The sequence below is a fragment of the Rhipicephalus sanguineus genome, chromosome 1, assembly GCF_013339695.2.
Source record: "Rhipicephalus sanguineus isolate Rsan-2018 chromosome 1, BIME_Rsan_1.4, whole genome shotgun sequence".
NCBI classification, from domain to species: domain Eukaryota; kingdom Metazoa; phylum Arthropoda; class Arachnida; order Ixodida; family Ixodidae; genus Rhipicephalus; species Rhipicephalus sanguineus.
Genome location: NC_051176.1, coordinates 222,533,567 through 222,556,155, shown reverse-complemented (window position 1 = coordinate 222,556,155; position 22,589 = coordinate 222,533,567). Strand labels below are relative to the sequence as shown.

Below are 22,589 nucleotides of genomic sequence, written 5' to 3'. Positions count from 1 at the left end.
CCAAAGTCATGGAGTCACAGGCGCGAAAGTTTGGCCTTTCGCATAAGAACTTGTTTCCTTAATAAAAATTCATTCTATAGTCAGGGCTGTGTACCACCGTTTGTGTGCCTCCGCCTCAGTCTTCTTCTCTGTCGCGCTGTAGCAAAACGTATTACCACCAACTAGCCCAGTTCACGGTGCTCTAAAGGCTCATTATAATAAATTTTCAGCAAGACGCTCTTGTGCGAATTGCCAGGGTGGCCTGCAGGATGTGTGGGCTGTAGTGCATGCGAGCTAGTAGCAGTAAAGGACCAATAGCGGGCGACGATTTCGTTGCGGTAGCAGGAAATAATTTATTTATGTACATGTATAATATACGGCAAGCACCCACATGAAGCACGGACTGAGCAAGGATGGACAGAAGACGCAGACGTCGTGCTCTCTGGGAGCCACGAGGAACACGCAGCACGTACGAGGTTCACAGGCAGGAGTGGAGTCGCTGGTCGGTTCCTTTTCGACCTGCATCAATCGGCCCGTGAGTGACGACTTTTCGCGGGGAACACTGACTGGGAATTCGCAGTGCACAGGAACCACCAGCCAGAAATTCGGTTCAGAACATTCATAGCGCGCACGAAGGCTACGTAAGGTTTGGCGTCGGCCAATCGCTATAAGGAACTCTATAATGCAACGCTCGATACGAACATGGAATGCGTCAATAAGTGACATATTATTGTTAAGAGCGAAAAGCATTGCGAGTAAAACACAACCCTGCTCGAAACACCGTCCCTTGTGAGATTACCTTATTGAGTTCTCTCACAAAAGTGAAATGCTTGAGATTAGGTATAGTTGCGTTTTTGCGATGTGTAATTTTTTTTAATTGTTCGTGATAGGTTCCCTGCCGAAACGTTGAAATAAGCCTGTGTTTGTGCATCGTGAAGTTGCTCAAACATCCACAGTTACTAGCAATGGTTGTCTTACTACTATACGTTATATACAAGATCAGTCTTATAATGTTGATTTTTAAGTGTTATGCGTTTGAACGCTTTGGCGTCCGTCCTCGTTATGATTTAGCTTAACAGTGAAATACTCTAAGGAAGCTCGCGTGAGAACTGCACGAATATCTACTTTATGTTCACTGGATGGCAGAATTTATTTTTGATTCGGAAGGTTTTCTTCGGACATGACACAATTACGAAACAGCTCAAAGAGGCACGTCACACGAAATTGACTACAGCGCAAACAGTGCGCATGGCAGAAATGAATGTTCGTGTGGGCTTATTTCTGGTGGGTGTCTTTTCCTGCGCTGGTCAAGTTATTTGAAGGTGACTAAGATAAGAAGTGGCTGTGACGTAGTTTCTTCGCGCCCCCGCAGTTCGTCACGCTGGTCGCAGATGATGCACAATGTTGCACATGCTTTGATTTAAAGATTTAAATTTTCCTATAACCGCCCGTGGCATTAAGAAAAAGGCATGTCCGAGCAAATTTTACGCATTAAGGAAAATAAACTCCCGAGTTAAGCAAACATTTTATGAAAATCTTTATTTAGAGTGTATTTTTTCGTGCATAAACTTCAAAACAAAACAAACTTGCCGCTGCTAAAAATAAGGCATCTCTCTTCGTATGCTGGCAATTTGCTGATCCGCTGCTGTGCTGCCGGTCCTCACTCCACCTCTGAGACAACATGACAGTGCTTGTGGTTTTTGGTATGCTATATTTATAGGCTAAACTCGGACCACTATGGGCACGCTGTCGTCAAAACCAGACTCTACATCAACGAAACGGGTACACCGTCGTTCTTTTCTTTTTGTCACAGATTTGCCCTACTCGATAAAGCAGCCAGCGACGTTCTCCAAAAGTATGTCTTCCAGTTTTAGAACTGTCATCGCGTACTAGAATAATGAAGTGCTCTGCTCGCAACCCGTGCGCGGTCTATTTACCATACCGTATGAGCATGCGATTCCTTATCATTCTGTGACGCGGGCGCTGCACAGGAGCTAATAGTGAGTGTAACGAGAACGGTCGGTTGCCGCAGTTATCCTCTGCAGACCCTCGCTCCCCCCACGCCCCCCATACCTGCGCTGGAGCACGTGAGACGGAGGTGTTGCCCACAAGAACGGTACTTACGTCGAAAGGGTGTGTCTTGCACAGTTGATCACTCACCTGAGAACGCCCAGGGTTGGAACTAATGTGGTCGGCGTTACACAAACGCTCTCGACGCCTGAGGATAATATTTTCAACCATGGTATAAAGCACAGCATCTCTTAGACGATCGAGTGCTCACTGATGATACTATTTTAGGATAACATTGATGTGTTAAAAGGATTGATGATCATGTTAGTTAGAACTGTGGACATATGCAGTGGCATCCTTTTAAAGTATGCTACGCACTCATATAGTGCCCGTGCGTCGGCACGTCACTCTTCCTTAAGGAAAAGAAGTTGACGTCACGATCCTAAGCCGATTATATGATCAAAATATGATATAGCCTTATTGATTTTGCTCCCTCAAGTCGTACCTGCCTGTAACGAAGGGAATTATAAATGGATCCGGTTTAATTAGACTGCATAGGGGGCCGTCATAGGATAAGGTGCATGATCGCGCGGGCCGTTTGTTTTCCCTCCAGGCTCGTAGAAATGCGAGTACATAACGAGGAAATTGCCATGACGTGGACGTCAGCACAACCTGGCACGTACGTTAGCATTCATAGTGGCTGTTGCGTGGGTAAAGTCTTAGCCGTGGTATCCGTGTCCATGGTGATGATAATGTCCATGCCCACCGCCGATGCCGTACGCGGGGACGTGCTTTCCGTTGGCCGAGTGGTAGGGTGCGGCGGCCGGTAGACTCGTTTTGGTGCCGTGCTCATTGGTCTTGACCATGGCGCGGAAGCCCCACTTGTCGGCCACGTAGTGCACCTGCCGGTGCCGGCCGTCGATGATTCCCAGGTAGTAGGAACCGTGCACGGGGCCGTACGCGGAGCCTGTCTCATGGCGGCCGTTGATGGAGCCGTGGCCGTCGACGATGTCGTAGCCGAACTTGTAATGTCCGTAGTCCTGCACACTCTCTTAACGTAAGTATCCCTGAATACAGAATTTCAATCCAAAGTAAAAAAAAAAAGAGAGAGAAACAAAAAACAGCGGATATGGTACAGCAAGTTACGCGTAAAATGTTTGCGTATATGGTATCACAAATGTTTTCCTGGTCGAGAGAATGAGAATAGCTTTGTCTTGCGGAGGATAAGCTGTTTACACGCGAAGAGTAGAAAGTCGGCCTTGTAGGCGCGAAATATTGCAAGTAAAGCGCTGAATGGTACGACCGGAGGGAGACGTTCATGTTTCGTGTTATGCTTCTTTTCATATCTTTTTGCGGTTTTCTAGTAATGCTTACATGAGAGGGGAAATCATGCCAAGAGGCAGAGTTCAAGGGAAAGTCGAACTGAGTGTATGAAAACACTAGTATAAATACGTGCATGAGTGAACGCGCGCACACATGCGGCTCATACAGAATTTATTTTCTTCTACGGACGAGACTGCATGTTTTATGCGGTCGTCTTATAGGGAATATTTCTTTGTGTGTGTGTGTGCGTGTGTGTGTGTGTGTGTGTGTGTGCGTGTGCGTGCGTGCGTGCGTGCGTGCGTGTGTGTGTGTGTGCGCGCGCGCGCGCGTGTGTGTGTGTGTGTGTGTGTGTGTGTGTGTGTGTGTGTGTGTGTGTGTGTGTGTGTGTGTGTGTGTGTGTGTGTGTGTGTGTGTGTGTGTGTGTGTGTGTGTGTGTGTGTGTGTGTGTGCTTTCAGAACTAAAATGTTACGCATTAAAAGGAACTTACGAGCGCTTACTTACATCTTGTTTCCTGTACTGTTTACTGTGGCCTCCGTGATGGCCTCCGTGATGGCCTCCAAGAGCAACAGCCACCAAGGCCAACAGAATTGTCGTGGTTAGCTGAAATTACAGTGCCCCAACGTAAAGTTGTGGACGCAAGAATAAGTTAAAATTTGCTTGTGCAAGTTATCTTTCTGGGCAAAGAGCTCGTTCTGAGTTTGTAGAGCACTGAATTAAACACTTTCTTTGCACGACGCTAAGCATACTACGTTTAGCAAATCACAGCGGGCTGATGGAGTTTCATAGCATTCTTTATCCAGCGCTATAACAAAGCGGATTGCTAGAGCATTCACTGAATGCGCTGTAGTAATAATTCCGCCGTCATCTGCGCTGCCACTGCCGAATAATTCGCAAGAAATGCAGCGGAGTGTGTATGTAGGAAGTAGCAAAACAAATAAATACTGAAAGGTTGTTAACGTTGTGCCTGTGTTTAAAGGTTGCTCTAAATTACAAGTGCCCAATTACAGGCCCATTTCCCTGACACCGATTTGTTGCAAACTACTTGAGCATGTCCTAAATTCCGTCGTAATGAATCACGTGACGTAAGTTGGATTTTTTAATTCTAGACAACGCCGATTTCGAAAAGGGTTTGCATACAAAGCCCAATTATTTGAATTCTATCAGGATATAGCATCGGCTTTGAACAACAGAGGGACATATTCATTGTTTGTTTTTGGATTTTCAAAAGGCGCTTGATAAGGTATCCCATTCACTTCTGGTGGAAAATATGAAGAATTTAAACACTTACAAAGCCATTTGCAGATAGATTACGGACTACCTGACATCAAGTAAACAGAAAGTGGTTTTAGGTGATTCCGTTCATGTTTAGTTTCTGTCACTTCATGGTTACCCCAGAGCCCACTTTTCTTTCTTGTGTTTATAAATTATATTGCGGATGTAATCAGGGATAACATTAGGATATTTGCTGATTATAGTATTTTGTATACTGACCTGACCGATCAAACGGCTTCCGCCCAGTTTCAGGAACATTTCCACGTGGGGGCATGGTGTAAAAATAATGATATAGTACTAAAAGGCAGTGTGTTCACGTCAGCTTTACTAAAGTGGTAAATAGGTTCACGAATCAGTACGTTTTAAACAACCAAGATATTAGGAAAGGCAAATACATGTATTTCGGCGTTACGTGTTCGGAATTTGGGGCGGTATGAACATATTAGGTGTTGTTATGAGGGCAGGAAATGTCCTTGGCTTTTTACGACGAAACCTTAAGCATGTGACTAACAAGGGAAACAGACTGCATTCCATGCCTATATCAGACCTATATTGAATATACCTGTCCTGCATAGGATTATTATTTATTTATTTATTTATTTATTTATTTATTTATTTATTTATTTATTTATTTATTTATTTGGTTTGAATACATGGAAAACACGAAGACACAGAGGAAATAGGGAGGGAACAAGCTGACAACTGCCACCTAAAGGGGCACAACGCCTGCCTGCACATTTGGGAAAGGGGAAACAGGGCAAAGGGAGATAGCGGGGAAAGAAAGAGGAAAGAAAATGGGAAAAAAACAAATAACACAGACCTAGACACGAATAAGTGGTCACATGGAAAAATGTCGATTCACATAATACATATTGATGCACTTCAGCGTATTCAGTCAATTGCAGCGAGATTCGTTCTGGGCAAGCATGATGGATCTGAAAGTTCTCGAGACATGAAGAGGTACCCTTAAGTGACAGTCTTCAAAAGGTTGAAGACGTAATCTTAGACTTAACTTTTTCATTCACTTCAGCGAACGGGAATCAATGCGGGAATCAATTTAAAGTACGACCGTACACCCCCAGGACCGATCTTTCTAAAAATCCCTTTTATTGCGATAGCAATAATATATGTGGACACCCTCGGCGCGTTTTCGCCGTCACCGTCACCGTCATGTTCCGCATAAAGTTCAAATCGATAACATCGCCCCGCGCATCGTATGTTCTACGCGCTAGTTAAAGCGCGCAAGTTCTGGGGATGAACTCGGCTGAAGCAGAGATGAAACGAGCCGGCCATCTCCGTCGCACGAAGTGTGCATGCGAAGTGTGCATGTGGAACGGCACCGCTAGTTTTCAAGGCGATAATACGGCCTGGAAGTGAACGAAATAAAGTGAATGGATCAATGGGCCCGTTTTTTGTTGGATAAAACCATACGAAGCAAGCATATAGCGAGGCTATAAAGAGCATAAGGAGTGTTATTTGTAGCGTTTGATTTGTAGCCTAGTAATTATAAGGTCAAAAGAAAATTAAATAAAGTGGACGAAAAAACAACTTGCTGCCTGCAGGAATCGGACCAACAACTTTCTCATCATACCTGCGATGCTCTACCGACCTCGATCCATTCCCCTTTTCTGGTTCAGTTCATAGCGAGGATCTCAACCCGGCTGGTTTGATGCCTTAATTTAGGTAGCCTGGAATGACATATTGGTTACTTGACAGCTGGTGAAAGATAACGTGTCACGTGACGTCATATGCCAAGAAGAATGTTCCGCATTCGCCGCCATGGCTACGAGTGGCCCTCGTAGCCATGGCGGCGAGGGCCACTCGCCGCCATGGCTACTAACCAATAAATTGCGCGGGAGAGCAACCGCCACCGCACGTAGAGTTGATGGAACATCGCACGCGTAATGCGAAGGTTGTGGGTTCGGTTCCCACAGCTAGAGAATTATATTTTCATCCCCTTTAATTACTTTTCCCTTTACCTGATAATTACTACACTTCAATAAGCCCTACAAAGAACACCCGCTGCACCTTCCTTCGCATCATTACATTACCTGTTTGCTTCGTATGGTTGAGACAGATGGAAAGGAAAGACGTGGACTAAGCGAGCGTTCCGTCCAGTTTTGGGGTTTCCTTATGTCTCTCTGTGTGTGGGATTTAAGTCGACTGCAAGCATTGCTTATAGGTGCAATTTTACCGCAAGTGCAGCACAGCAACTGGTATTCACTGAAGAAGTGCACGCTGCAACTCTGAATACAAGTAACAGTGATGCAACATTCAGATCTATATAATAACATATAATGTCCACATGTCTAAAACATACGCGCATGATGGCCACATGGATCGTTCTGTTACGCTGAAGAGCGCCACTTGCGTTAATGATGTGCATGTTCTGAAATACTGGACATTAACACTTCTACCTTCTGTTAGACTTCACCGCAGTTCACCAGGCTAACTCAATGGGGAGCATTTAAAAAAAGCTATATTTGAAAAGATCGGCCGAGTTCTAACGAGTGTGAGTTGGCTACGTCAAAAGTTACTGCTGAGTGCATGTTGTGCGCGTCTTATTTGACGGAGGTACCTGCTCGGTGTTCCCACCGGAAGTTTCTTGGAACTCGCCCATAATATATATATATATATATATATATATATATATATATATATATATATCCTATTTAAAGTGCTGCCGGTGAGTTACGCTATTGTATTGCGATGACCATCAGATGCTGGAAAAGGCATTACTGCACAACTCTATAGTGGTTTCCATATTTACAGTGACAGTGCAGCGTCCTTGCGCTGTTTCAGTTGCCCCCATAAGCTCGACCGCAGCATACTTGCACTGCGATATTACCAGAAGAAAATCCAGACACAGTACGGGGTTCAAATAAAGAATGACTGACGAGTCAACGAATATAGGTCTGCAGTGTAACCACTAAACAGTCGGGAAAGAGCCAGAAAAGAAAACTGCGCGTATGCCCACAAACGAGACCTATAGCGGTTATCATATTAAACTAATTTTCGATGTACCTTCCTCGTGGCGTCGGGGTGTTCATTTTGCGCTGGAGCTCATTCGGAAATACGTCTCTTCAACTTTTGCTTATTGAAGTGGAAACGTTCGTGTACATATTTCCACCTTCGTAATTTGGTAGCATTATCACTAAATTGAGCAGCCACCACCGCTTGTAAAAACTCTAGAAGGTGTGTTGCAGATAAGCTACTTCTCGATCTGGGTTCTTTGAATGCGCAAGATAGAACTCGGTAAACCCTACGTAGGTAAGCACGCAATAACTTGTTTGAGAAAATTGTCGTCAAATGTTTGTGGCCCATATTAGCTCATCGCAATGCTAATTTCCAGTAGTTCTGTTGCCTTAGTAGAGGATTTTATAGAGTACCATATACTATATCGACCGAGAACTATCAGTGCAACGGAAAAAGAATATCACAGTACATTGCACATTGTACTAATTTTACGGATGTCTCCAGGAATAAGTGATCGAATCAAACATACTTTTCTGAAATAAGTGGTCCATCGGGCTGATATAGAGCTGGTACTGAGAGCTGACTTAGAGAGGGTGGTGGCATTAACCAGGTACATTCACATCAACTGGAAAAATGACCGGCTCTCTCTGCGTCGTAATCTCAACTGCTGCGTCATCATCTATTTCCAGTGCAGAACGAAACCCTCCCTTACACCATCTGGTCTCATCTTATGCCTGGAAAATTTTATAATTACTTGGCCTTACCCAATTCCCTACCGTTCTTGATACGGCGCTCATGTCTGTTACACATATAATGTAACACTGATAGTTCCACAACCTCTTAACGGGTTAACCATCTGTTACCGACTTTACGCGTTATGTTCCCCGCCCAGCTTCTTCCCCCCCCCCCCCCGCCCCCCTCTTATCGCCGAATAAAACATCGACTGACTCCGTTTTCTCTCTACTTCCCACCACTGTCTTGCTGGGTGCCATGGCCGCCATACGATTTCACTGAATAAGGTTGCGACCCTACTTACACGCCTTCAAGTTCTAGTAAGTTAACGCGTCCAGGAGGTTCATTCGTCGAGGGCTTCGCGGCACAGGCATTCTATACATGCCTCCGCCTACGCAGTTGAGCTTAAAGTGATATGACAGCTGACGGGGGTTCTGGATGCGCGTTGGAACAGACCTTGCCGCACAAGATAGACCTATGTTATGGTTCCACTTTGATCAATCCATCATATTGGGACGGACGTTGGCAGGGATATTATGACAAAAGAAAAACCTTAACGATTACAGAAAACCGAAAATAAATTTGTTACAAAGCGACTTCACGGTCAGGCGCGCTTTGTCATCTACGGGTATTCCAGCTGGGATGCACAACGACATCATCCACATACGGGACATAAAAGTGCAGAGCTCGTCAACGTAGGCCGATCCTTGACAAGCTTTGCACTTGGTCGAAGGAAAGAAAACCTGTCGGCACGTCCTGAAGTGACTCACAAAAACAGAAGCCCATTCCAGGATGTCGTCTTTCGCGCTCTGTACTGGAGTCGCCGGGAAAGAGTGGTATTGTTTGGTAACTGTGCGACACCGAGGAAAATTCCTGCCTTCAAATGCAGTGCGAGCCAGGTATCTCGGCGGTGCCTTACGCGCTTATACGTGCGGGCGGCGGAAGTGGCTGCGTCGTTGCGGAAGGCGGGCGGGCAAAAGCGCGCCTGACTGCGCGGCAGTGCTCGTTCTCTCACCTGACTGACCATGCTTGCAATGTCCACAGTGGCTGGTGCGGATGAATTGGCACGGTCCGCTGTCCGGCTTTTATAGCTGTCCCAGCCAACTGTTGCTCCCCCTTTCCAAAAGCCATTGAATCGTTACGAATTCTCGTTTGTCAGTTGCTGATTTCGGAAGAGTGGCCGAGTCGCTACTACGAACCTCGCTGCACCACCGGAGCTCTGGTGTGACGTCAGCGAATGTTCACTTCCAAAAAAGACTTTCGCTGAAAACGTCGAGATAACTTGTGTGGGCATTTCTGACCACGTGTTTCTGGATTTGCTCCATTTGTAGTCCGCTGGAGATTGCACTGTCTCCCAGTTCGTGAGAAATCCATTGACCACTTAGTCGGCCACTTAGTCCTCGTAGTGCATGCGGCACATAGTGTACCGGCAGAGTTAGTTTCAGTTGGCATATGAGCACGGCGACACGAGAAGAGGAGGTGAGGTTGAGGCGAGGAAAAGATATAAGAAAATGATGGCGACTTTTTAGAGAGAAAGAGAGAGAGAAAAAATTATTTTTTGGGAGGTAAGGCACACAAAACTAAGTCCAGGCTCTCAACAAAAGCGTTATGCAGCATTGTACCCACTGAACGAACCCTTTATTTATGAAATCATTCGTTCATTGGCACAAATTATTGGATGTGATTTCTACATCAGAATGCGCGCTGCCCGTCCTGAGACGTTATTTGCGGATGTAGACATTTGTTAGATACAGTGGGATATACCCTCTTTGAAGATTTGGCCGTGTGTGCAAGAATAATTCAATTTCGTTTTACAATATTGGTGGCGCATCCCCACTATGAGGGATTGTCCATGTTTCGGATGCTGTTAAATGGAAACCACTTTGATGTTGAGGTCAGCACAACATTTAGGAAAGAAATGAATGAAGAATGATTTACAGAGAACTTTGAGCGATAATCGCCCTGAATTAACTATACATTCTTCTATTTTCTGAGCTAACACGGCCGTGTTATATAAAAGAGGCTCCCAAAGGAAGAATGCTTTATAATGCATTGTTGGTGTTTTGTGTGCCAAAACCATGATATGATTATTAGACAAGCCGTAGCGAGGAACTAGAGTTAACTACCTGGGGTTCTTTAATAAAGAGGACTTAAATCTAGGTACATGGGTGTTCTTGCATTTAGCCCTCATCGAAATGCGCCGCGGCCGCCGTGTCCGGAAATAGAACCCGCGTCCTCAAGCTTACCAGCGCGACACTTTACCTGCAAAGATACCACGGCGGGACTTAAATGATGGTAAACAAAATCCTACCTACCGAAAAGTGTCTAGTATGCACGACAGAATGTTTCGCACTAAAATAAACTATGATACGTTAACGTTCATAGTCTACCTGGCGGAATGTGCTGCAATGTTTTGAAGATGTAATGAGTTTATAAGTCCTTCCTCTGAGAGGTTAGCCAGCACGGCCACCAAATAACATAGCAGGGAGCGCCCCCGGTTCCATTGTATACAGTCCCATTGTTTGCGTGTGTACCATGACCCGGTTATGTGCTGCTGCCCAGGCTTTGTTTACAGTGCGTAGGAGTTGAAGGTTACATGTTGTTTACGCCTCTTTTGTTGTTCCTTACTTCAAACGAGATGTAATTTTTCAGCGAAGGGAATCCGGCTCTGAGATATCTACAGCTTGGCGCGCGTAAAATGGCTGCTGTTTAACATACGCAATAGTTTATGAAAATCAGTGTCTCTTGCAAAATAAACGGCCTTGACATTGATTTTGCTGAAGAATGCCGCCTTAATAAGTGGTATCTACCAGACGTTGGAAGGAAGAAGGGAAGGAAAAGGAGACCGGACGTTGGAATATGGAAAAGTCTATAACGCGAGCGCGTAAGGTTATCTTTTTCCCCGCAGTGCTCAAAAGAACCTGCGTGCTTAGTGATATAATGAAACTTGCCGTTCGCTATGATTTTTGCTGTTTTAAAACAAGGCTCGTATTATCTCGTCTATTTCTCGCATCTGTTGTAAAAAGGAACGCGAATGCTACATCTATACGAAAGCGTTATACTCAGTTACTTTTGCAGCCTGGTCGCGTAGCATATCAGCCCAGAAAGCCACACGAGCCCTCCTGCGGTACTTGAAAAGAACCCTATTGAGCGACCGCCTGTGAAACTCGGCACTGTGTGTGTGTGTGTGTGTGTGTGTGTGTGTGTGTGTGTGTGTGTGTGTGTGTGTGTGTGTGTGTGTGTGTGTGTGTGTGTGTGTGTGTGTGTGTGTGTGTGTGTGTGTGTGTGTGTGTGTGTGTGTGTGATGTGACATGTCTTTCCTACATTCCTTCTCTCTCTCTCTCTCTCTTTCGCACTGTTATCCTTAGGTTGAGCCCTAATAGCTTGTGCGACCTCTCAACATCGAGTTGACCATTTCGTAAGTCCCTACAGTAGTAGAAGCAGGGGCGATACATTCCGGGGCCGGTTTATACGAGCATTTAATAACAGAAATAATAATGATTTTAATAACGCGTTATGAAACGCTCCTCGGATTCCTGCCACTTTGTGCATCTATTCGAGAACTCATGAAATACACTAGACGGAAATTTTCACTTGTAAAGGTTTTCTTTTGATTCAGATGATTGCGGAACTCCCGCCTGGGTCCGGAACATCGTTTTAGCCGCCTGGAAATTTAGAAGCAAGAAGCCTTTGAAAGTGGAACAACAATTTCGCGGGATGTCGACGTGCTTGTTTAAAGACAGTTGCCGCGACCTGTGGTGAATTATTACTGCGTAAATATAGAAACGTTATTTTCTTGCTATTAATCAGTCAGCGCGACTTTTTTTCAATAGTTAAACAGGAGGATTCTTGCCGAGGCTATAGGGACATTGGGGGAACAGCCGGTCATATTGACATGACCGTCAATCGCTTCACAAAGTTCTGCGCCTTCACATCGGTTCGGCGCTTCCACAAGAGAAAGGCTTTCTTTCGATCACCACACACGCTGGGTGATGCATGTTATACTCTACCGACACGTCAGCATTGGTCAGATACAGTCGAACCCCACGACATCGCCGGGGAAGCGATTTTTGTTCGTTCTCGTGAGAATTTTGTTGTCGCGAAAATAGAAAAATACGCACACCAATTACTTCGCACAAACAAAATTTATTTAAATTTGAAGCAGCTTAAGGGCTGGAGCCTCGCAGCCTAATAAGCTTTGCATAGCTTCGTCGTCTTCGTAGGCGCCCAGGCACGTGCGAATCATGTAGAAAGCATCAAGAACTTCGCGCGAACTTACTTGCCTTTCTTGCTTTTTTTTTGCTCATATTCTTTGCGCACACTTTCGATGAGAGAGTCGTCGTTGTATACCCTTCGTGCCCAATCAAGTCGGTGTCAGCACACAAAGAGTCGTGCAATTCAACAGCGTCTGGTGTCGCTGCGTCGACACGGCAAAGCGCATCACATGCTTCAGCTAGTGGCTGCATGCTGCTGAGGCGTGTGTGGACAAATCGCAAAACCGGCGTGCTTGAAGCAGTTTTGGATGGCGGCTGCCGAAGTAACAGTCCACGCCGCGGCAAGCATTTCTACGGCCTTAAAAGGTCTATATGCGTCGGTCGCTTCATGTCTACATTAAATGGCATCCGCCGGATAAGCCTCCCTCCGTACGACGACTTCACACTCTTCCCAACTATCTCATGGGTTGAAAAAAATGTTGTGGATCGCTACTTGAAACTTTCATTTTTGCCGTAGTGATTTTTAAATCTATTTGCTGGCGAGTGGGGCCAAATGTATTGAACTCTGCGGACGCTCGCCGGGGACGCCAGATTTCTTCGTTGCCGCGAGTATTTAGTTCTTGAGGGCTTTCGTTATTGAGGTGTTTAACTGTATATGAAGAACGAAGGGAAAGGGGATGGAAGATGACAAAGCACAGGAAGTATTCACGTTAAGATACAGGAATAGGAAGAGTGCATGTGTCTGGAACCACTGCTCTCAGAACCTGCTCACGAAAACCTAAACTGCTCCAGTAAGGAAGGGCGGCTGCGCTCGCCATGTCTCGCGCGTCTTGCTGTGACGCTAACTTTCGTTCGTGTATTAGGCAAACAGCAAGCCCCCACTGATTTCACGCTGGCGGAGCAGGCAGAGAGGCCACGCGCACGGTCGTCAAACAGCGCTTGACCGGGTGCAGTGAACGCAGTGCAACGAAGCGTCACATCCTCCTAACGTCTCCGTCTGCGCACGCCGGCGGCACAGGTCCGACGTGGCGAGTCGAAGGCGGGCGTCAGGGTAAAACAGCGAACTCATTAACGACCTCCTCGAAGGCATTACAAACTTACTAAACGGGTGTGCCTTGCATGCTCCGCTTGCATGCTCTGCACGCTGCTGATAGCACGCATGTGCTGCTGCATGCAAGCACATTTTTTTCGGTTACGGGTGAGGTTTTGGTAGAGAGTTTACAGGGTTCTTGACACAGGAGTTCCGATAATGTTTTCTATGAGCACCATTCAATTATCTACAAGATTACATGGGTCTCTCTAAGTGTTTCAGTGAGTTGGGAAATTATAGAGTTCAAGAACGGGCGTGTTGGTGCAGCATGCTGGATTGTAAAATTATTATTGCTGCGCTGCAGTTTAGTTGTTCGAAGGAATGAATCACTAGACCCTGGTTATTTGTTCTACTTGTCATGTAAACACGAAAAATCTCGCGCTGTGGGCGCATGTGGGTCAGTGAGACGTAAAATATTTTAATGAGGATAAGCAGTTAAGGAAATGTAAGAAATCAATCATACATGCGTTTTTTATCTGTTATGCTGACTCCGGTTATCTCATCAATTATGAGTTATTTTATGTTTGACATGTTTTATATTAAGCGGTAGTGGAGATATAGGAACAGAACTGGCTGGAGTGGAGGAGGAGAAGAAGAAAAACGGAAAGACAGGAAGGTTAGCCAGTTCTCAGACCCTGTGCTGATGAAAGGGGAAGGGGGAGCGAAAGGTGATTGTGGAATTTGTTTTTGTCGAGGTATACGTACACCGCATCTCGCGCTGGCAAACTTATAGCAATACTCGCTGGAGACTCAACAAATACGGTGGCCTTAACACCCGCATGCTCTGAAGCGACCAACTTAGAATTAAATTATTTCACACATGCTTCTGGGTCAAACGTTACGTGATACGATGCCTAGGCACGTTCCTCCTTGCTCCAGCAGAGCATAGCTTCTACTGCCCTTGCACTATCGGCCACTCGGGTTACCCGGTTCTGAAAGTAGGTGAGAGCATTGGTTGTGTTGTCTTCCTTCGGCCCCGCCATGGTGGTCTAGTGGTTATGGCACTCGACTGCTGACCCGAAGGTCGCGGGATCGAATCCCGGCCGCGCAGCGGCTGCATTTTCGATGCAAGCGAAAATGTTTGAGGCCCGTGTACTTAGATTTAGGTGCACGTCAAAGAACCCCAGAGGGTCGAAATTTCCGGAGCCCTCCACTGCGGCGTCTCTCATAATCATATCATGGTTTTGGGACGTTAAACCCCAGATATTATTATTATTCCTTCTCCCTCTCTTCTTGCGAATAGAATGCGACGGTATCCTTGAAGATGGTGAGAATTTATGTTCCTTTATGCGATGGTAGTTGACGCTTGGATGTGACCCCGTAGTCGATTAACATCAGCTTTGGCTAATACGTGAGTTAGCCGCGAGGACTTGCTTGGTGTGCGCATTAGAGGTAGTGATATCCCCAAGTAATATATATATATATATATATATATATATATATATATATATATATATATATATATATATATATATATATATATATATATATATATATATATATATATATATTGACAACTGTTAGCTGGCGGTTATGGGTGAAAAAAAGGAACAAGAAAAACGAAACACGTCTTAAGAGTTTTCTGGGCGCTCCTTGGAGCACGGCGCAAAGGCGGCCTTTCTTTCGAACGCGTGGCTTTCTACCCAGAGGCATTAGCCCTAAGTGGCCTGCTTGTCGCTTTCCGCTTGACGAGCCGTGGCGCTTACGTGTGCACTCAGAAGCACGGACGGCGAAACAAAGAGCAAATGCCTTCTGAATTATGGGTCTCGTTCGCGCGCATTTCTATACCAGAGGGAGCCGTCGTTTAAAGCACACGTGCAAAACGCGCCGAGTGTCCCGGAAATCCGAGGACTCGCTCTGAAAAGCAAGAGTTGTGGTCTCCCTTCGGACGCCTTCTACGAGACCGCACAAATGCGGCGATAAAAGTCGCGAACGCCGGCGCCAGGGCTGCTTTTGTTCTGCTGGCAACGGTTGACAGAGCGCCGCCTTCAGACGACCGCCCCAGTCCAGCGGCCGGTCTTCGCGTCAGAGAGTTGTTATACAAACACGGCCGCGCTGCGTTTATTTCCACCCCACCCTCTCCTCTCCCCACTCTTCCCTTAACCAGGAAGTGAGTGGTGCGTTCCGTTGCCGATCGCCTAAGATCCACCTCCGGTAGCAGCGTGTCCGAACGCCACTGTGTTCACAGCGTGCGCTCATCTTGATGGGCAGCTTTAGTTTGGCCTTAATTTGCTCGTGTCGTTTCGTCGATCTGGGAAGGCTCAGCAAACGCGCCGACACATATGTGATTAATGACACTGTCACCTGCTCTCGTGTTAATGCTTACAAAGCATTACACGAGAGCAGTTAGCTGATGTGTTTACATTTTCACTGTGGTGAAGTTTCGATCATCCTGCGCGAGAAGGTTTTGAACGATACCCTGCCGGAACCCGTACAACTTCCTTTGTGATATATTCGTAACAAAAGAGACGTTGTAACGGGAAGTACGTCAAGGTTTGTTAACCGATTGGCGAAGCCAGTGAGTCGAACCTATTGCTAGCGACTACTTCTCCAAACTTTTGCGGCCGAGTGTAATTGCGAAAAGCGGTCATTAAACTTGACACACACACACACACACACACACACCACACACACACACACACACACACACACACACACACACACACACACACACACACACACACATATATATATATATATATATATATATATATATATATATATATATATATATATATATTATATATATATATATATGCCCCTCTGCATAGCGTTTTGCAACATACCGATTACATGTCCGCAAAACCAGCAAGACTCGGAAGACCATACCACGCGATGCGTGCGATGTACGCGACAGCGGTTTGCACAGTCTTCGGGCTCGGTCCATTGCTCACCATGCTACGTCTGGAATGAACCCAGTACTACTGCACTATTATAAAACACCTCCTTCCTTACTCTGTCATGCGCCAACCTAAAAGATACACCATACCCCAGAAAAGATGGCATTGAAAGGTCCCTTTAATAATTGACCTAAGAGATATAAACTGGTTTCTTTTACTTCGAACAATAAAAAAAAAGGCATGGGCAAAGTTCAGGCAAAGTTCAGGCATAGAACTGAGCTGCAGCAGCTACAGATTGCTGCTTCAGTCACATCACGTGAGCGCTGAGAGAGTGTGAGGGGGAGAGGCCACAGCTAGCACCGTTACAGGGCACGGATGGACGGACGCCGCGAGTACGAGACATTAAAGGCTTTCGCCTTAATAAATGACTTATATCTTATATGGCTCATTTTAGTCCTATTTTGCTCTCCTTATGTTTCTTACACTTTCTGTACACTAGGTACAAATCTTTCTACGATTATCTTGTACGCGTCATGGGAATTGTTTATCTCATAGTTTTGTTAAATTGCGCTCGGCTACTGCAACACTTATTGCGTTATAACTAAATTTTCGTCTATCGTTTCTTTTTCTTTTTTAAATCTTTTTTCACTGAACCGTGCATGTATCACAATCATTTGGAGATAGATAGATAGATAGATAGATAGATAGATAGATAGATAGATAGATAGATAGATAGATAGATAGATAGATAGATAGATAGATAGATAGATAGATAGATAGATAGATAGATAGATAGATAGATAGATAGATAGATAGATAGATAGATAGATAGATAGATAGATAGATTTTAATCATATTCCCAGAGATGTTAGCCTGGTTTATCGCCTGGCTTGCTACTCCACGGGTCAGGTGATGACTATGATATATGTACACAATAATCGCATACTGTTTACGCACGAATAATACACACAACTTGAGAGCATGTACTCTGCTTGTTGTTCGATGTATTTGTATGAACAATCGTAATTCGTGTTACCTTTTGCACTGTTCTATTGCTTTGCGTCGAATGTGATAGCCAGTGGACGCTTTCAAGTCCAGTTTCGTGGCATTTTGTCCACAGTCCACGACACCATTTTCTTTCCATGTTCATGTTGAAAATAAAGGTTAAGTGGATTAGATTGAATTCAGCAATTTTTCTGCTGCAGTCTCAATATTGCTCCTAATCTAAACAACTCTTGTAATGACGAATCACCTTAGCCTAATGTTGTCATTTTCTTTTATAAACTACCATACGAAAATGTCTTTGATTTCATTTTTACTCACGTATCTTGAGGCTCTTCTGATGAGTTTCAGTCCATATCTACATGTACGGGGAGTTTAATAGCTGTTTCGCCGATGAATGATTTGCCACATTCCTGCTCTAACTTTGTAAGATACATACCACGCCCAAGGGGCTTGTCAGAATTAGCTGTATTAAAATACTAAAGTGCTCAGCTAATGCCAAATAAATGAGCAATCTGCCAAGCTGTATAATGAAGGTTAGCCACTGCGCGACACCTCTGAGCTCGAAATGCAAGGTACAGAACTGGCGGCAAGTTTGGCAAGCCTCGAGAAACATTGATCTACAACGAGCTTTTCGAGGGCACAACTGGCTGTCCGGAGGTCCGCACACATGTCTGATTACATCAGGTCAAGGCGAACTCTTACCTGTTAATTGACCGACCGGTTCAATCATTCCGATTATCACCATTCGATCCAGTTTGGGGCGACGTTGCGTAAAGGGCCGCGTGAAAATAATACGGGCAAGGCGCCTGCCGAGCCACGTTAAGAAAGTTGAGGCGCACGTACACGTGTGACCATATGGTACATGTATTTACACATTTCACACATCAAGCACAGGCAGGGAACATTACAAATCCTCCATATCACAAGAAACACAAAGTGGGCAACAGCAGCAAACAGGAGAAGATGTTTCTAAGGTCCGTTTACATTACGACATGGGCGAGCACACGGGGTCTTCTCCACCTTGTAGATTACACGTCATTGCTTCGTTGAAGAGCAGCTCGAGGGACGAAAGGAGGAGGAAGATGGAAACACAGAAGAAGGTCTGAAAAAAAAGGAATTCATAGATTTGAGACTGGATGAGCTGATTCGTAATGCGGCTACAGAGCATACATTTCTGCACAACGGCCCTGCGCAGAAAACGAGAGCTGGCAGGGGAGATTTCGCTATAGGAATCTTTCCTTAAGGTAATGTTCTACTAAAGTCGCGTACTTAAGAAGACGGCGCCATGTTCTATATACAATGGTTTCGAAACAGTGATTCTGTGATCGAGAGTTGGAAACGTGTTCGTGCGAGACAAATATTTACTAGCGAAAAAGACGAGGACGAGAAGAAGGAATACGGGACAACGCTAGGCCTGTACTTCAGGGGTCACTAAGTAGTTGTTCAGAGCAAAGGTGCAAAGCCTTGCCTTGAACGTAGAAATGGCTAATAGGTTGACGTAGGTAATAGAAGGATTAACACATAAAAAGGGTGGAAGAACAGGGCCCATTCTATTGACAAGTGAAACATTTAAGGCGGAAAGTTGGGCTAGTTGGTAACGTGAATAACATGACATGTTTACTAGCGTCTTTTTCGCTAGTAAACATGTCCTATTATTCACGTTACCAACTAGCCCAACTTTCCGCCTTAAATATTTACCACTGATATTTGCACCCGTTGGCAGGAATGCAGATACCAGTTGGCTGGGACCGGGAACTACCTGCTGGCTGTTGTTATTACAATTAATTGCCACGGTTGTACGTACTATAATGCATGAAAATTGATATTCATTGATGCTTACAGGTTTACGTACAGTAATATTTGAGATGGAGGGGCTAGAATGCAAGTATTTTTTTATATTTCTTTCAGGGTTTTGTTATATAGTGCTAATCTTCCGAATACATTGCTTTAGGAGTACAAGTGCTTCCACGGAGCTTTGACTTAAGTAAATAAAAAGAAACAAAGAATGAAACAAACTTCGTGTGCATTATGTGTGGAAAACCTACATTTGAAGAGACACCCCATTTCTACAAGGTTCTACAAGGAGACACCCCATTTTTAGATTTGTTTCGAGAAATATAAATACGGAGTATATGAAATGCACGATACGAACGACCTTGGTAGCTGTGTAATGTTCTGGTGCGTGAAATCAACTCCCACTAATGTAGGGCAAGCAAACTCATAGAAAAAGAGCCCCATATTTAGATTACGACATTTTCGAGAAAAAGAGGACCGAATATATCGGAGGTTCCTAAATTCCCAAGTGTCAGTTGCGAGGTACCATGAAGCACACTTAAGCTTTCACTTGAGACATTCTGTTTCGTCTAGACCACTGTTTTCTTGCGTATATTTTGTGGAAGTTTTGTCGAGGAAATGCAAGATTTCTTTACATATACGTTATCCCGCACTGACACAAGTTGCGCATTTATCAAGCAAAAGTAGTCTGCTAGCGTTTACAGACCGACCAATAACGTCGGCCTGACCCCACTGAAAGGAACCATGGCGTACGGACGCGTCCGCACGCACAAAAGTATGCAGTCAGAACAAGATGAAAATTTCAGTGCCACGATCCACTTCTAAAAGTATTCTGCTTGCCTCTGTAATCATCAACGCTTCATTTCATATTCCTGTAAGTTCATCACGTCCAGCTCAGGGTAGTGAACCGGAACATTCGGCAATTGACGTTAGCCTTACTGCTCTTCTATCGCTGTGCTTCCCATCTACATCTAGTCAGTGTGTTATGGTAAATGTAAAGAAAAAAGAACTCATAGAGAGTTGCTGAACAAGTTCATGGCACACCTATACGCAGTATACTTACGACATGGAACGCGGACGGGACAGCTCACCGCAACGTCAAGACATTGAAATATTGATGGAACGATAATGATCTATCCGTAGAAGCCGTGGCCACCATAGCCTCCGTAGCCACCGTATCCGCCGTGTCCGTAGCCGCCGTATCCATGGCCATATCCACCGTATCCTCCGTAACCGCCGTGTCCGTAGGCAGGCACCGTCTTGCCGTGCGCTGAGTGGTAAGGGGCGGCCGCAGGCAAGCTGCTCTTGGTGCCGGGCTCGTTGGTCTTGACGACGGCGCGGAACCCGAGCTTGTCGGCCACGTAGTGCACCTGCCGGTGGCGGCCATCGATGTCGCCCAGGTAGTAGGAACCGTGCACGGGGCCGTACGCGGAGCCGGTCTCGTGGCGGCCGTTGACGGCACCGTAACCATTGACAATGTCGTAGCCGAAACTGTAGTGGCCGTGATCCTGAGAACAAACACGGCGCGGTTCACGTGTGTGCCGTCAACAGATATATACCGTTATACTAACACTACTATTATGCTTCTGCGCTCTACGTAGAGAGAATACTGCTGCCTTAACTGGTGCGCAGAATAAGAAATTTGTGTTGTTTCGCATTCTGCAAGGTAAACTAAGAATAGGGAAATGATACGTAAAGTCAGTCCAACCATAGACATGTAGTATATTGCAGCAATAACGGTGGAATTGTCCGGCTGTACTATACAATATTTTGATAGTGTACTTGACTTTAAATGCGCATGCTACTGCGGAGGTCACGCATCGCGAAGACTAACAAATTTGTGTAGTGTAGCATATGCGTATAAAGTAAAAAGTGAACAAACGTTTTGTTTCCTGTAGGTCCTACTAGTACCACCATGGTGTCCGTGTCCACCGTAGCCAGCAGAGGCTACGGCCGCTAGAGCCAGCGCCACCGTCAACTGTAAAAGAAAAGAAAAAAAGGAACACCAAAGTAAGTCACAGAAAAGCGTAACGCTGCTGCCATGTAAGAGTCTTGAGGTCTGTAGTGACATCAAGCTATGTCCTTGATCGTGCAGTGTGCGAAGCTGCAGTCGTCCAATGCGTAGCTACTGAATAGTTGCGAGGTGCACACAGGAAGCCGCAAATACGGCGTAACGCTACCACACATGAATAATAATTATAGCCCCGCCACGGTGGTCTAGTGGTTATGGCGCTCGACTGCTGACCCGCAGGTCGCGGGATCGAATCCCGGCCGCGGCGGCTGCATTTTCGATGGGGGCGAAAATGTTTGAGGCCCGTGTACTTATATTTAGGTGCACGTTAAAGAACCCCAGGTGGTCGAAATTTCCGGAGCCCTCCGCTACGGCGTCTCTCATAATCATATCGTGGTTTTGGGACGTTAAACCCCAGATATTATTATTATTATTATTATTATTATTATAATTATATGCCAGTGTTTTGAGCGTTCTTTTAGCCGTGTCCCACGTGACTACCTGCCGGTGAGGCGCCGGGTGGTGAGTCACGACGACACGCATCGGCACAGCGCGATCCCAAAGTGCGCAACGACCCGTCAACTACCGTTTCCAGTGGCGGCGATGGTGGCGGAAAGTGAGCGCACCCTGTTCGCCGATCGACCCGGCTCGAGTCGGCCGCCGGTGCCATGCGGTGCCGAGCTTACCTGAGCGATCATGTTCGCAATGGAGAGCGTTGGTTGGGAATGATGGCTGTCAGCGAGGAGCGTGCTTTTATAGTGCCGAGTCAAGCGAGCAGCGTGTTCTACAGAAACGCCCCCGTTGTCTTGTTTCCAAAAGGGCCAGTTTCCAGTCAGCCCGGGTGCCATTCTCGAGGAATGCCGCCCTTCGTACAGCCTTTTCTGCGTCACTCCCAATCGAAGCTCGAGTCAGGTACACACAAGAAAAAGGTGCCACTTGACTGGCGGCCTTGGCTGACTTGGGCCACGTAGGCTGTGGCAGATTTGAATCGTACCCTCTGAAATCGGAGCCCTCTCCACAGCTTCTCTTTTCTCAGGTCGAGCGCTCGCTTTAGTTTTTCCTTCGATAAAAAAAGATCAGAAAGTAACGGTGGCCCTGTCACATGCAGCCGTGTGGTTTTCATTGAGATCCGGCGCCCCTCTAAACTTATAGCTGCCTCCATGGTTGCAGAACACATCGCTCTGGGCGTCGCGCTATTGTCTGTGACAGTAACAATACTATATAAGAGGCGGTAATGGCAACCCGCTGCTCGCGGCGAAGCGCGAACAAATTCCAAGGGAGCGAAAGTGATTGCCCCTCTGGATGACAATGAGAGCTGCGAGGGCGTTCAAACACTGTACCA

General features: G+C 45.8%; 2 protein-coding genes across 2 annotated transcripts; both read right to left on the bottom strand.

Annotated features, from left to right (window-relative positions):
* Positions 1–307: 307 nt before the first annotated feature.
* LOC119372954 (adult-specific rigid cuticular protein 15.7-like) lies at positions 308–9,338 on the bottom strand. The gene is made up of 4 exons (XM_037643169.2): positions 9,309–9,338; positions 3,815–3,913; positions 2,673–3,029; positions 308–498 (listed from the first exon to the last, which is right to left on the bottom strand). The coding sequence occupies exons 1-3, from the start codon at positions 9,318–9,320 to the stop codon at positions 2,709–2,711; spliced, it is 432 nt and encodes a 143-aa protein (XP_037499097.1). The 5' UTR covers positions 9,321–9,338; the 3' UTR covers positions 308–498; positions 2,673–2,708.
* Positions 9,339–18,290: 8,952 nt separating this feature from the next.
* LOC125756226 (adult-specific rigid cuticular protein 15.7-like) lies at positions 18,291–22,012 on the bottom strand. The gene is made up of 4 exons (XM_049412083.1): positions 21,934–22,012; positions 21,119–21,214; positions 20,300–20,744; positions 18,291–18,544 (listed from the first exon to the last, which is right to left on the bottom strand). The coding sequence occupies exons 1-3, from the start codon at positions 21,943–21,945 to the stop codon at positions 20,370–20,372; spliced, it is 483 nt and encodes a 160-aa protein (XP_049268040.1). The 5' UTR covers positions 21,946–22,012; the 3' UTR covers positions 18,291–18,544; positions 20,300–20,369.
* Positions 22,013–22,589: the final 577 nt, after the last annotated feature.

Coding starts and splice junctions, on each gene's coding strand:
- LOC125756226 (XM_049412083.1), bottom strand. Junction 20,745..21,118: donor GGACCTACAGGAAACAAAAC/GTTTGTTCACTT, acceptor GTTTGTTCTCAG/GATCACGGCCACTACAGTTT.
- LOC119372954 (XM_037643169.2), bottom strand. Junction 3,030..3,814: donor AACAGTACAGGAAACAAGAT/GTAAGTAAGCGC, acceptor GAGAGTGTGCAG/GACTACGGACATTACAAGTT.